At 44.9% G+C, this 13,795-nt stretch overlaps 1 protein-coding gene across 1 annotated transcript in view; it reads left to right on the top strand.

The window, feature by feature from the left end:
* Positions 1 to 13,795, top strand: part of TDP1 (tyrosyl-DNA phosphodiesterase 1) — a 179,561-nt gene that overhangs the window by 53,173 nt on the left and 112,593 nt on the right. The window contains exons 9-12 of the mRNA XM_030215270.1: positions 2,466 to 2,544; positions 3,660 to 3,839; positions 7,159 to 7,207; positions 13,022 to 13,088. Coding sequence (XP_030071130.1) covers positions 2,466 to 2,544; positions 3,660 to 3,839; positions 7,159 to 7,207; positions 13,022 to 13,088 — 375 coding nt within the window. The remainder of the gene's footprint in view (positions 1 to 2,465; positions 2,545 to 3,659; positions 3,840 to 7,158; positions 7,208 to 13,021; positions 13,089 to 13,795) is intronic.

Here is a 13,795-nt window from a genome sequence, read left to right as displayed (position 1 = left end):
TTCCCCTACCTCCATTTTTCTTTCTTCCGGTACATCATAAGTACATAAGTAATGCCACACTGGGAAAAGACCAAGGGTCCATTGAGCCCAGCATCCTGTCCACGACAGCGGCCAATCCAGGCCAAGGGCACCTGGCAAGCTTCCCAAACGTACAAACATTCTATACAATCAAGCCATTGTGACATCACTAATGAGGTTGGCTCTTATTGGTGGAATGAGCCACTATGACATCACAATAGGTTAAATCACTGCTCTATGTAATAAAAGTGAGCCAAGTAGAGGACATAAGTACATAAGTAATGCCACACTGGGAAAAGACCAAGGGTCCATCGAGCCCAGCATCCTGTCCACGACAGCGGCCAATCCAGGCCAAGGGCACCTGGCAAGCTTCCCAAACGTACAAACATTCTATACATGTTATTCCTGGAATTTTGGATTTTTCCAAGTCCGTTTAGTAGCGGTTTATGGACTTGTCCTTTAGGAATCCGTCCAACCCCTTTTTAAACTCTGCTAAGCTAACCGCCTTCACCACTTTCTCCGGCAACGAATTCCAGAGTTTAATTACACGTTGGGTGAAGAAAATTTTCTCTGATTTGTTTTAAATTTACTACACTGTAGTTTCATCGCATGTCCCCTAGTCCTAGTATTTTTGGAAAGCGTGAACAGACGCTTCACATGCACCTGTTCCACTCCACTCATTATTTTATATACCTCTATCATGTCTCCCCTCAGCCGTCTCTTCTCCAAGCTGTATAGCCATAGCCTCCTCTCTCTTCCAGTCCTTCCCACTTGCCCTGTAGCCTATTCTCTGTTCTGCCATACTTGGATTGGGACCCAACTATGCCACAAGGATCCTCTTTCTTCTCCCCACAACTCTTCAGCAGGGCAGCTGCTGATGGCTCTGTGGCCTAGTCCTGTATCGCTTCTCCTGCTCCTCTTCCAAGATGGATGTTTTCCTTGGGGTTCTCCTCCACCAAACTGCTGTTTCTTGGTGACTACAGGGATGTTCCTTCGGGCCCACTTTATCCCACTGCTGCTTTCTTTTGGTAGCAGGATATTTTAGGGCCTGACTTTGGCTCCTTGGAAGAAGAGGTGTTCTGAGGGCTTATGCAGCCACTCCCTGGTGGTGGCAGTGGTCCCCAGGCCTAGTTCTGCTGTGCTGTTGCTGCTTTCTTAGGGGAGGATTGTTACGTTCTGCTGAAGCCTAGCTCTCCTTTTCCTCCTGTTGCTCTTCAGTGGTCTTATTTGCCAGTTGGAGTACCCTATACTTGATTCTACCTCTAGGTTAATGCTGTTGGTGAAAATCAATTCACCTGCAGTGAGTAGGTGGGCATGTTTTTCAGAGTCTGTGTATTAAAACTTATGATCTAATCTTTGCTAACATAACATAGTAACATAGTAGATGACGGCAGAAAAAGACCCGCACGGTCCATCCAGTCTGCCCAACAAGACAAACTCATGTCTATACCTTACCTTGATTTGTACCTGTCTTTCTCAGGGCACAGACCGTACAAGTCTGGCCAGCACTATCCCCTCCTCCCAACCACAAGCCCCGCCTCCCACCACCGGCTCTGGCACAGACCGTATAAGTCTGCCCAGCACTATTCCCCGCCTCCCAACCACCAGTGCTGCCTCCCACCACCAGATGCTGGCACAGACCGTATAAGTCTGCCCACCACTATCTTCGCCTCCCCACCACCAACCCCTCTTCCCCCCCCACCGGCTCCACCACCCAATTTTGGCTAAGCTTCTGAGGATCCATTCCTTCTGCACAGGATTCCTTTGTGTATATCCCACGCATGTTTGAATTCCGTTACCGTTTTCTTCTCCACCACCTCCCGTGGGAGGGCATTCCAAGCATCCACCACTCTCTCCGTGAAAAAATACTTCCTGACTGTAGATGTCACCTCCCTATTGATTTCTTTTCATTTCCACACTATACAATACGGAGACCCCTGCTAGAAATTAAGCATTTGGGAGATTCAAGATGGCATTTTTATGTTGCTTGATGCTTGATATGTTTTTTTTTTTTAAGAGGACTCGGACACACTATATTTCATAATGTTACTGTTTATCAAGCATTTTAATTTTTTTTCTTTACAATTTCCTTTGCCCCTATGGACTACACTACCACAAGCCTTTAAAGCTTAACTATTTGGAGCTCTGCCGCTCCTCCTTCCATTATTAACCCACATCCTTTCTGGTCCAGCTGTCACAATAATAATTCTTGTCTAGAGATTGCATGCACTATAAATCTGGTCAGTAGTTATCACTATCAAGAGTTGCTGGGACTTGGTGTGAGCTCTAGCTCTGGTCCACCCAAGAAGCAGAGGTCAAGTCAGGAGTTAAAGCCAGGTGTCTCATGACACAGCCTGCAATGATGCCACCAAGCCGTCAGGTTGGCCCTAGCACTTCACCTTAAAAAAAAAAAAGCTCTGTATGTGTGCTTTTTTTTTTCTCTCTAGAGTATACCTCATTGGGTCAGTCCCAGGAAGGTTCCAAGGAAACCAGAAAGAAAAATGGGGTCACTTCAGACTTCGAAAGGTAATAGTATTTCTCAACATTAGAAATGGGGCTTGATTCGGTGACAGTGCTGTACACTATCATTTAGGAGACTTTGGTTCAACGTCTAGGCTGGGGGCAGGGGGAGAGGGTTGGAGCTTTGGCCCTCACACAGCTGACAGCTGGACTCTGGGTGCATGCATACCATATCCTAGAAGAAGCTATTGGCTATGGGCCTTACCAAGGATGGTTGCTACAGTGATTAGGGTAGATGAGGAGGAAGAAATGAGGAAATAATCCCGAATAGTTGCTAATGGCACTGTAGTCCAGTAGAGGCAGATGTTAATTTGAGCTGGAAGAGAGCAGGAGGAAACTTGTGCAGATTGTCAAAATTTAAAAACTTGTCGTCTGTTCTGTAGCATTTGTGTGACTAAGGTGGAGCAAATGGTGTGGCAACATCCATTTTGCCAAAATAATGGTATTTTGATTCTTCTGCATCATAGGGTCAAAACAGGCTTTTAAGACACTTTTATTATTATTTAAATCCTTTTTGCTAAATTTGTTGCTGATTTTCCTTTGACTGCAACATTACTATAAAAATAATAATAATTAGGTCTTTTAGCCCTCTGAATGACCAGAAGTATTTTTGGACAAATCTAGAAGCAGAATAGATTGACATATACATGAAATTAGCTCTTACTCAGTTCATCTGATTTGCAAAGTTTTACCCACTTCTTGTAATGTTAATGCTTAAATTGTTGCCTTTTTAAAGGGAAAAGGAGGGTGATCTTTGTGCTGGTTTTGTTCAGTTTCTTATCAAACGTTAGATTTCTTTTTGTTCAAAAGGAGTCTTATCTGAGTAAGACTTGCACAGCTGGTGGTGGAGAGCCTGAGAACTCAACTCAGGTCCTCAAGAGCCGTAAACAAGCAAAGATTTCAGGATCACCATAATAAATAATTGTTAAAAGTATTTGCATACATTGTTTAAGAACCATATTTTGGTTACTATGAAGAACCATAGTTGAATACCTGTAGTGCCCAGTTTTATTTGTGTTCTATAAATTTAGAGTAAATTGCAAGATTTCATCTAGATTTTGTAGCTGTAAGTCAGTTTTTAAAGATTAGATGAATCTAACATACATCAGTTTCTCCCAAAGCTTTTGAAAGAACATACAAGGACACCTGCAGATGAATCCTGGCCTGTGATAGGCCAGTTCTCAAGCATTGGGTCTTTGGGTGCTGACCAATCCAAATGGCTGTGTTCAGAGTTTAGAGAGAGCTTGATCACACAAGGAGGAGTAAAGAGTCTATCAAAGCATGAGACTCCACTTCATTTGGTAAATATCTCTTTATTTTTCATAAATTTTGGGGGTATCATTTGTCTTTATTCTTATATTGAAGTGGTTATTTTATCTTTTAGTTAAAACGTTCCTTTGTTTCATATTTATAAATAGTAGACTTCATTGCTGATACTCTACAAGGGAGCACTCCATTCTCAACATTGGTATTGTCCATGGATGTCATTTCATAGATCTTATAAATTAGTAGATTCTAATAGGCCCCTATTAATCATTACTGAATGGAGGAGTGACTCCACACAACTAGACTTTCAATCGTAAACAAGCAGCCTGTGTTGCTCAGAAAATGTTAATTACACTTTCTACGTATTGAATCGGCCGTAAGCTGTTCCAAACAATGAGTCAATTACCTTAATCATAGAGAATGTTACAGTAGGCACAAATTAGGATAAAGCTGTGAGTGACTATCCTGCTTATAATCGAACGAGAAAAACGCCCAAGTTCCGACCTAAATCGGGAGATGGACGTTTATCTCACAAAACCGAATAAAGCGGTATAATCGAAAGCCGATTTTTGGACGTTTTCAACTGCACTCCGTCATGGATGCGGACAAAGTTGATGGGGGCGTGTCAGAGGTGTGGCGAAGGCGGAACTGGGGCGTGGTTATCTGCCGAACAAAGATGGGCGCATTTCACTGATAATGGGAAAAAAGTATGCGTTTTTAGCTAGAATTTAGGACACTTTTCCTGGACACTGTTTTTTCACGAATAAGGCCCCAAAAAGTGCCCTAAATGACCAGATGACCACTGGAGGGAATCGGGGATGACCTCCCCTGACTCCCCCAGTGGTCACTAACCCCCTCCCACCACAAAAAAATGATGTTTCACAAATTTTTATTTTCACCCTCAAATGGCATACCCAGCTCCCTGGCAGCAGTATGCAGGTCACTGGAGCAGTTGTTAGGGGGTGCAGTGGACTTCAGGCAGGTGGACCCAGGCCCATCCCCCCTACCTGTTACAATTGTGCTGCTTAATGCTTATTAGTCGTCCAACCCCCCCAAACCCACTGTACCCACATGTAGGTGCCCCCCTTCACCCCTTAGGGCTATAGTAATGGTGTAGACTTGTGGGCAGTGGGTTTTGAGGGGGATTTGGGGGGCTCAACACACAAGGGAAGGGTGCTATGCACCTGGGAGCTCTTTTACCTGTTTTGTTGGTTTTGTAAAAGTGCCCCCTAGGGTGCCCGGTTGATGTCCTGGCATGTGAGGGGGACCAGTACACTACGAATCCTGGCCCCTCCCACGAATAAATGTCTTGGATTTATTCGTTTTTGAGCTGGGCGCTTTCATTTTCCATTATCGCTGAAAAACAAAAACGCCCAGCTCACACATTGTTGACTAAAACATGGGCGTCTATTTTTTTCGAAAATATGGTTCGGTCCGCCCCTTCACGGACCCGTTCTCGGAGATAAACGCCCATGGAGATAGGCGTTTTCGTTCAATTATGCCCCTCTATATATTTTTTAAACCTAGACAGAAGTGATATTTGCAGTATTAAAGGTCAGTTGTGGGATCCTGAGATTTGACTCCAAAATAACACTAACATTTTAGAAGGCATAAAAATTCTAGCATCGGTTTACATATTCTGTGTTAGAATCCTTACTCTCTTCTGATTATAGTGTTACTCCTGGCAGCTGAGGATCCAGGAAGGCATTTCACTTAGTTGGGCCTCTTGACCCGTGTTCCAAAGTTAATGCCTCTGATAATAGAATCCCCTGGCAGTAACAGTTTCCTGGTTTGAGCTTCTTTATCGATGCTCTTTCTTTTCGTTCCCAGTCCCTAAGGGCCACCCATAGGTCAAGTGTTCGGGATACTCCTAATGAATATGCTAGGAGAGATTTGTGTACAGTGGAGGTAGTAGGCATGGAAATCTCTCTCGTGCATACTTATTAAGGATCTCTTGAAAATCCTACCTGTCGGCAGCCCTTGAGGACTGGAAGTAAAAACTAAAGCTGTAGACTGTGTGACGTTGTGGATTCCCCCTCCCCCGACTGTAGTATTGGTGTTCTTTGTGGCATATGTGCTCCTCGGTGATTTGCTGCTGAACTCAGGCTCTTGCAAGTCATGTGCCTCCACTCTCATTTTCATTCGTCACAAGGATCTGTTTTAGACCTCTAAATCCCATCTTGCCCTTCATCTGGCAGAAGTGCCTGGATGTTACTGAACAACCAGGAGGGATTTACTAAGGGGGGGCAATTTTAGAACAGACTTGAGCATGTAGAACAGCATTTTACATGCTCAATTAGGCTCTTGTAAAATTATGTATAGAATGGGCACAGAGAAGTAAAAAAAAAAAAAAAAACACTTACCTTTACACAATGTACTTCCAAGGGTCGAAAATAAGCACAACAGGGGCAGAATGTATTTTTCTTACCAGCATTACAAGCAGATGCAAATCAGCATGCCTGCTTTCCCCCAGGTAGTTTAATGAAGGCACATAAGCACGTTTCATTACGTAGAGGAGTGGAGTAGCAGCCTATCGGTTAGGACAGTGGCCTGAGAAACATTGTAAACCACTGACTTAATTACTTATATAAGCAGAATATCAAATAAATTGAACCTTGAACCAGTGGCGTTCCTAGGGGGGCTGACACCCGGGGCGGATCGCCGATGCGCCCCGCCCCCTCAGGTGCAGCGCCTCCCCCCCCCCCCCCGGAACAGCGCGACGCCCCCCCCCAGGCAAAAGAGCCCCCCCTGGGTGCACGCCGCTGGGGGGGGGGGGGGGTGCCGCACGCCTCCCGGCTCTTCGTTTTCATGCTCCCTCTGCCCCGGAACAGGAAGTAACCTGTTCCGGGGCAAAGGGAGCATGAAAACAAAGAGCCGACAGGTGCGCGGCACCCCCCCCCCCAGCGGCGTGCACCTGGGGCGGACCGCCCCCCACCCCCTCTTGGTACGCCACTGCCTTGAACAAGGTTTGAGTTCCACTGCAGCTTCTTGTGACCTTGGACAAGCCACTTAACCCTCCATTGCCCCAGGTACAAAACTTAAGATTGTGAGCCTGCTAGGGACAGAAAAAGTTCCTGTATATAACATGTAATCCACTTTGGATATACCATAGAAAGGCAGTATATCTAATGCCTTACCCTTTTATATATGGGCACAACATATATGCCTAGGAGCCCTGTTATAAAATTACCTTTTATAGCAGCACTGTTAGATCCAAGATGAGGATGTCTCTTTAATTGGTGGACATTGCGTCATATAGATTAATTTAAAACTCACTAAAGTTAAAGTTGCTTTTCTGTTATCTGGATTTAGACAACCAACCAAAACATTCATTCAAATATTGTTGCTGTTTAGGTCTACCCCTCTGTGAATAATGTCAGAACCAGTCTGGAAGGATATCCTGGTAAGTCGGTTGCGTTTGTTTCTGTTAGGAATGCGTTGTTGATTCAGATTTCATCGGTGGTGCTCTGCCATAGCAGTAGACACATGTTGAAATTACGCAAACTGCATAGTTTAGGAGACACCCCGGATTGTGCTGAATATCCATTGCAGGGCACTCCCGGCCGTCCTGGAAGATGAAATGCTAATATTCAGCTAAGTGATTTCATGTGTGCATAAAATTTCAAACCCTGCTGGATTCTTTTTTTTTTTTAACTTTATATTTATTGAAAAAATTTTCAAATTTACATCAAATCCCAGCAATTTGAATAGCAGTGGAAGCAGACTTTGTAAACTACTACTACTAAACATTTCTAAAGCGCTACTAGGGTTACGCAGCGCTGTACAATTTACATAGAGGGACAGTCTCTGCTCAAAGAGCTTACAATCTAGTAGACAAGTGAACGGTCAAATTGGGGCAGTCTAGATTTACTGACGGTAAGAGTTAGGTGCCGAACGCAGCAATGAAGAGGTGGGTTTTAAGCAGAGACTTGAAGACGGGCAGGGAGGGGGCTTGGCGTATGGGCTCAGGAAGGTTGTTCCAGGCATAGGGTGAGGCGAGGCAGAATGAGCGGAGCCTGGAGTTGGCGGTGGTGGAGAAGAGTAATGAGAGGAGGGATTTGTCCTGTGAACGGAGGTTTCGGGCGGGAACGTAAGGGGAGATATATATACATATATACAAAGTAACAAAGACAAATGATCATCCTCATTATAATCTTTAGTGTGTTCTTTTATAGAACTGAAATAGAGAGAGATCCAAGAACAGGAATAAGGGAGAGAAAAAAAAAAAACCCCAAAGAAAAATTAGAAAAAAACCTGGCACTCCTCTAAATTACAGTGGAGTAAGCTAACGGCTTACTGTCTGAAGAAAGCACCAGTGGTATCACTCATGACGTCCCTGAAGTATCCCTAGCAGAGAGAGATTTCTTCTTACTATCAATGAAATTCTGAAACTGTGAGGTTTCACAAAGATACACTTGTGTGCGTCACAAGTTGCTATACATTTACGAGGAAATCTAACAAAAACCTGTACTCCGAGGGTATGAGCCTCCTGGGTTGCAGCAAGAATTTTTTTTCCTTCCTTCTTGTATAACTTTACATAAATCAGAAAAATCCCACAGCTTCTGCCCAAGAAATAAGACAGATTAGTTATGACAGTACAAATTAAATATCCTGTCCTTATCTTGCTCAAATACCAATGCTGCCAAAAGAGTCGTTCTGTTTCTTCCTCCAAAGATCATTCCAGGATAGCTGACACATCGAGGCTATCATTAGTGATATTAATCCTTTCATTATTGCTCTGCTCGGCTCTCGTCAGCAGAAAATAACATTTAGCAACAGGAGGGGTGCGGTTCAGGTAGCATTTCCAATACCTCAACAAAATACTTCTTCAGAGTGTCCCCTAAGTAATTCGAGGGGTACTTTAGGAAAATTTACAAAACTTAAATTGCTGTTTCTCAGTTTGTTCTCAATTACTTCCAACCTTTGATGTATAGGCAGTCTTATCTTGCACCAGTGTATTCATTAAAGCTCCATGCTGTTCCAAAGTCGGCTCAACTTTCTCCACCTGTTGAGCCTTATCTTATTCCAGTTTATTTGATATTGCAGTAAATTCATCAAAGAGAGGAGTGGCCTAGTGGTTAGGGTGGTGGACTTTGGTCCTGAGGAACTGAGTTCGATTCCCACTTCAGGCACGGGCAGCTCCTTGTGACTCTGGGCAAGTCACTTAACCCTCCATTGCCCCATGTAAGCCGCATTGAGCCTGCCATGAGTGGGAAAGCGCAGGGTACAAATGTAACAAAAATAAAATAGATACTATTGGAGATTCTACATGGAATGTTGCTACTATTGGAGATTCTACATGGAACGTTGCTATTCAACATTCAATGTAGAAGGTTGCGCAGGCTTCTGTTTCTGTGAGTCTGACGTCCTGCAGGACGTCAGACTCACAGAAGCAGAAGCCTGCGCGGCCACATTGGTGATCTGCAAGGGCCGACTTCTACATGGAATGTTGCTAGTGGAATAGCAACATTCCATGTAGAATCTCAAATAGTAGCAGCAGTGGAGGAGTGGCCTAGTGGTTAGGGTGGTGGACTTTGGTCCTGGGGAACTGAGGAACTGAGTTCGATTCCCACTTCAGGCATAGGCAGCTCCTTGTGACTCTGGGCAAGTCACTTAACCCTCCATTACCTCCCATATTGAGCCTGCCATGAGTGGGAAAGCGCAGGGTACAAATGTAACAAAAATAAAAAATAAATCTAATCTTACCAAGACTGCCCAAATAGCGTCCAGCGTTTATCACCTGGGGTTTAATCAGCGGAGCTGGCCGACTCCTCAACGCCACAGGGCTAGATTACAGAGCCCCTCTAAAGCTGTTCCTTTTTCCTCTTCTTTGATTAGTCTCCACAGGCAGAGTCTTCCTGCTCTTTCCTTGGCCTCCAGAAGTTGTATCACCTGAAGAGAACGCTTACAATGGTGAACCAAAGCCTTCCCTGCACATGATTCAGTTGCTGGAGTTGTGTCTGAACGAGGAGCTGTGACGTAGTTTATCAAAGGCTGTTTCACATGGTGGGGGGGGGGGGGGGGAACTTTGAAAGCTTGGACTAGCTCCTCACCTTCCCCCCTTCATTTCAGAGCCATCATAGCAGAAAAACCCCCCCAGAAAATCCAAAGGTTTAAGAGAAGTAAAAATTAACGAAGGTCCCACACAACCTTAAAAGCTGTTCCAGGCTTCTAACTGATTACCTGGGCTCTAGATAGGGCTGGGAAGGGAGAGCACTGACAACTACTACTACTACTTAACATTTCTAAAGCGCTACTAAGGTTACGCAGTGCTGTACAGTTTAACAAAGAAGGACAGTCCCTGCTCAAAGGAGCTTACAATCTAAAGGACGAAATGTCAAGTTGGGGCAGTCTAGATATCCTGAATGGAGGTATAATGGCAGACAACACCACTTGGCGTGATAATTATTGAAATGTTGTACGTGTAGCCTCTTGTCATTGTAGAGGAAAAATTAAAGCCACTTCTCTCAGTAAGCGCTCCTCTTTTTAAGGGGAGGTGAAAAATCACCTTATAAGCAGCTGGAAACTTCTGCTTGCCAGGTAATTCTCCCACCAACTGAGAGCAAATAAATTGATCTGCAGAAAGGACGTTAAAACTTTGCATTTTAAAGAAATACAGATAATCCCTATAACCTTGTCCATCTTCCAGTTTGCTTCTCAGTTTGAAAGAGTAAATGTCTATTAGGGGAAAAAAAAAAAGAAATATTTGCTTTTTTACCCTTTTCCCCCCTAAAATGCATATAATAGAGTATAATAGTTTTAGCTAGAAATGCCGGTTTACATGGGTATAGTTATAATCAAAATGAAGTAGAGGGTGACCAATAGGCACTCCAACACAGGAAGTAGTGTTTATAAGACGCTTTATTTGATGCTTGGACAAAGGGACCTGACACGGGCTGAGTATCCTGTATTTCTTCTGCACGGCCCCTTTTGGGCTGCTGTATTTCCTCACAAACATTATTGTGACCCCAGAGGCATGCGATTGATTACACCGAAACACGGACCGTGTCAGGTCCCTTTGTCCAAGCATCAAATAAAGTGTCAAGGGAAATCTTGCCTCACCAGTCTACTACATTTCCTTGAAAGGGGTGAATAAACAATGTGGTAAAGGTGATCCAGATGATACTGTGTATCTGGATTTTCAAAAGGCACTTGAATGGCTCCTCGGGAAATTAAAAAGTCATGGGACAGGATATAATGTCCTATTGTGGCTGGAGAACGTGTTAAAAGATAGAAAACAGAGAGTAAGGTAAAATGGTCAGTATTCTCAGTGGAGAAGAGTGGATAGTGGGGTTCCCCAAGGGTCTGTGCTCAGACTGCTGCTTTTTAACATATTTATGAAGGATCTAGAGATGGGAATAATTAGTAAGGTAATTAAATTTGCTGATGACACAGTTATTCAAAGTTGTCAAATTTCAAGCAGACCTTATGAGTTTGGGAGACTGGGCATCCCAATGGCAGATGATGTTTAATGTGAGCAAGTGCAAACTGATGCACGTGGGAAAGAGGAACCCAAATTGTAGCTTCTTGATGCAGGGTTCCTCATTAGGAGTCTCCATTCAGGAAAAAGGATCTAAGTGCTTCTTTTCCCGCGTTCACACATGATTGAAGTTTATTGTGTTCATTGAGGAATCTTTAAGACAGACTCTCTTGGCACTGTCTGGGGTCAGAGCCTCCTGTCCACTAATTGAATAACTACCTGGATAAAACCAAATTGTTAACTTTATCCAATTACTTGTCCAGGTATTGGTCTGAATATCAGCATTACCCAGCCGGTGTCCAGATACTGGTACTTAATATCCAGGTATAAAATAACCGCAGTGGCCAGCATTAAAGTCAAATGCTTTCCACTGCGGCGGAGGGTAATTCACTGTAAGTTTCTATTTAAAAAAGTGAAGGAGGCAAAAGGTGGAGAAAAAGTGAAGAGCATTAAAGCAAATGAAAACCCAGGATGCTCCTGCCCTCGGCCCTTCCCCCCCCAGCCATCCTGAGAGAAAATTACATCTGTGATCCCTATTTGTAGTCTTACCGTACTACCACTACCAGTCAAGTTGCCAAATAAGAGTAGTGTGGTTGCTGCGGGGGGGGGGGGGGGGGGGGGGGGGGGGGGGGAGGGGTGTTAATAGCTGATTGGGGAGCTTTTTTTTTTTTTAAACAGCAGCAAGCTGCAATAACTGCATGCTGATGTACAGATGCATGTAGTATCTCCTCTTTAGGAAGTGGTAAGTGAATCTGTGCTGTTTATAGCCATGACAGCATGTGGTAAATTACTATGTGCTAGCTCAATGTGCCATCCATTCCTATTCTCCACCCGCAACACACCTTGTTCCTGCTTATCACATGGCATGCAGTTAGCACGTGAACTAGTGTGCGTTCTCACCTCAGAGTGGTAAGTTGCTGCATTTGTGTGATAACTTAGTAGGCAGACCCCGTTGTCTCCAGTGAAAAAGTTATATGTCCTCACTGAACAGTTTAACCAGGATGGTATGCATAAGAAAGGAGAACCAGGAGCGTAGCTAGGTGGGGCCATGGGCCCCCACAGATTTAGCCCTGGCCCCCTCTACTTTCGATGCCGCCGCCGCCCCTCCCCCGCCACTTTCGATCCGCCCCTCCCCCGCTGCTGGCGGGGGTCCCCAACCCCCGCCAGCTGAAGTCTTCTTCAGCGCAGGTCTCCGGCGCCTTCGCTGATCTGTTTCTGTCAGTCCTGACGTCCTGCATGCACGTCCTGTATGTAGCCCCATGCAGGACGTCAGGAGTCAGGACTGACAGAAACAGATCAGCGAAGGCGCCGGAGACCTGCGCTGAAGAAGACTTCAGCTGGCGGGGGTTGGGGACCCCCGCCAGCAGCGGGGGAGGGGCGGATCGAAAGTGGCGGGGGAGGGGCGGCGGCGGCATCGAAAGTAGACGTCCTGCATGCACGTCCTGTATGTAGCCCCATGCAGGACGTCAGGAGTCAGGACTGACAGAAACAGATCAGCGAAGGCGCCGGAGACCGGCGCTGAAGAAGACTTCAGCTGGCAGGAGTTGGGGACCCCCGCCAGCAAAGGTACCTAGCGGTGGAGGGTGGGCGGTGGGGGGGGGCGTTGACGGCTAGGGGAGGCGGGCTAAACTGTGCCCCCCTCCTGCCGAGGGTTGGCTATGCCCCTGAGAACACATTTCTGAGAAGCATGTATTGTCTTTTTCTGATTGTGGTTGTAATTTGTGTTTTGTTTCCTAGCGGGTGGCTCTCTTCCATATAGTATAGAAACTGCACAGAAACAGCTCTGGCTTCATCCCTATTTCCAGTAAGTGCCTGTCCTCAGCTGCTCTGTTCTAAGCATTAAAACCTGCTGTTTTGGGTTTTGTAGTTCTGTTCTATTCCCTTGGAAGAATTTGTGGTCATGTTATATGCTACTGTATCGCTGTGCTAAACCCAATTTGGGCTGTAACTTTGTTGCAGCTGAGGTCAGATGAATTCTAGGTTGTCTGTCTAGAAAATATCAGCAAGGTGGATGAAAACGCAACGGACATCACTTGAATGGGATTGTGTGGAAAGGGAACTAGACAGCCTGAACTCTGTTAGTACAATATTCGAGGTGCGGTCACACCATGGAGCGATACAAAGGCATTATAACATCCTCATTTTTGTTTTCCATTCCTTTCCTAATAATACCTAACATTCTATTTGCTTTCATAGCCGCAGCAGCACACTGAGCAGAAGGTTTCAACGTATCATCAACGACGACACCTAGATCCCTTTCTTGGTCCGTGACTCCTAACGTGGAACCTTGCATTACGGGTTCCTCTTTCCCACATGCATCACTTTGCACTTGCTCACATTAAACGTCATCTGTCATTTAGAAGCCCAGTCTCGTAAGTTCCTCTTGTAATTTTTCACAATCCTCCCGCGATTTAATGACTTTGAATAACTTTGTGTCATCAGCAAATTTAATTACCTCACTAGTTACTCCCATCTGTAGGTCATTTATAAATATGTTAAAAAGCAGCGGTC

Source organism: Microcaecilia unicolor, chromosome 9, assembly GCF_901765095.1.
Source record: "Microcaecilia unicolor chromosome 9, aMicUni1.1, whole genome shotgun sequence".
Taxonomy (NCBI): Eukaryota; Metazoa; Chordata; class Amphibia; order Gymnophiona; family Siphonopidae; genus Microcaecilia; species Microcaecilia unicolor.
This window is presented reverse-complemented; position numbering and strand designations above follow the sequence as displayed.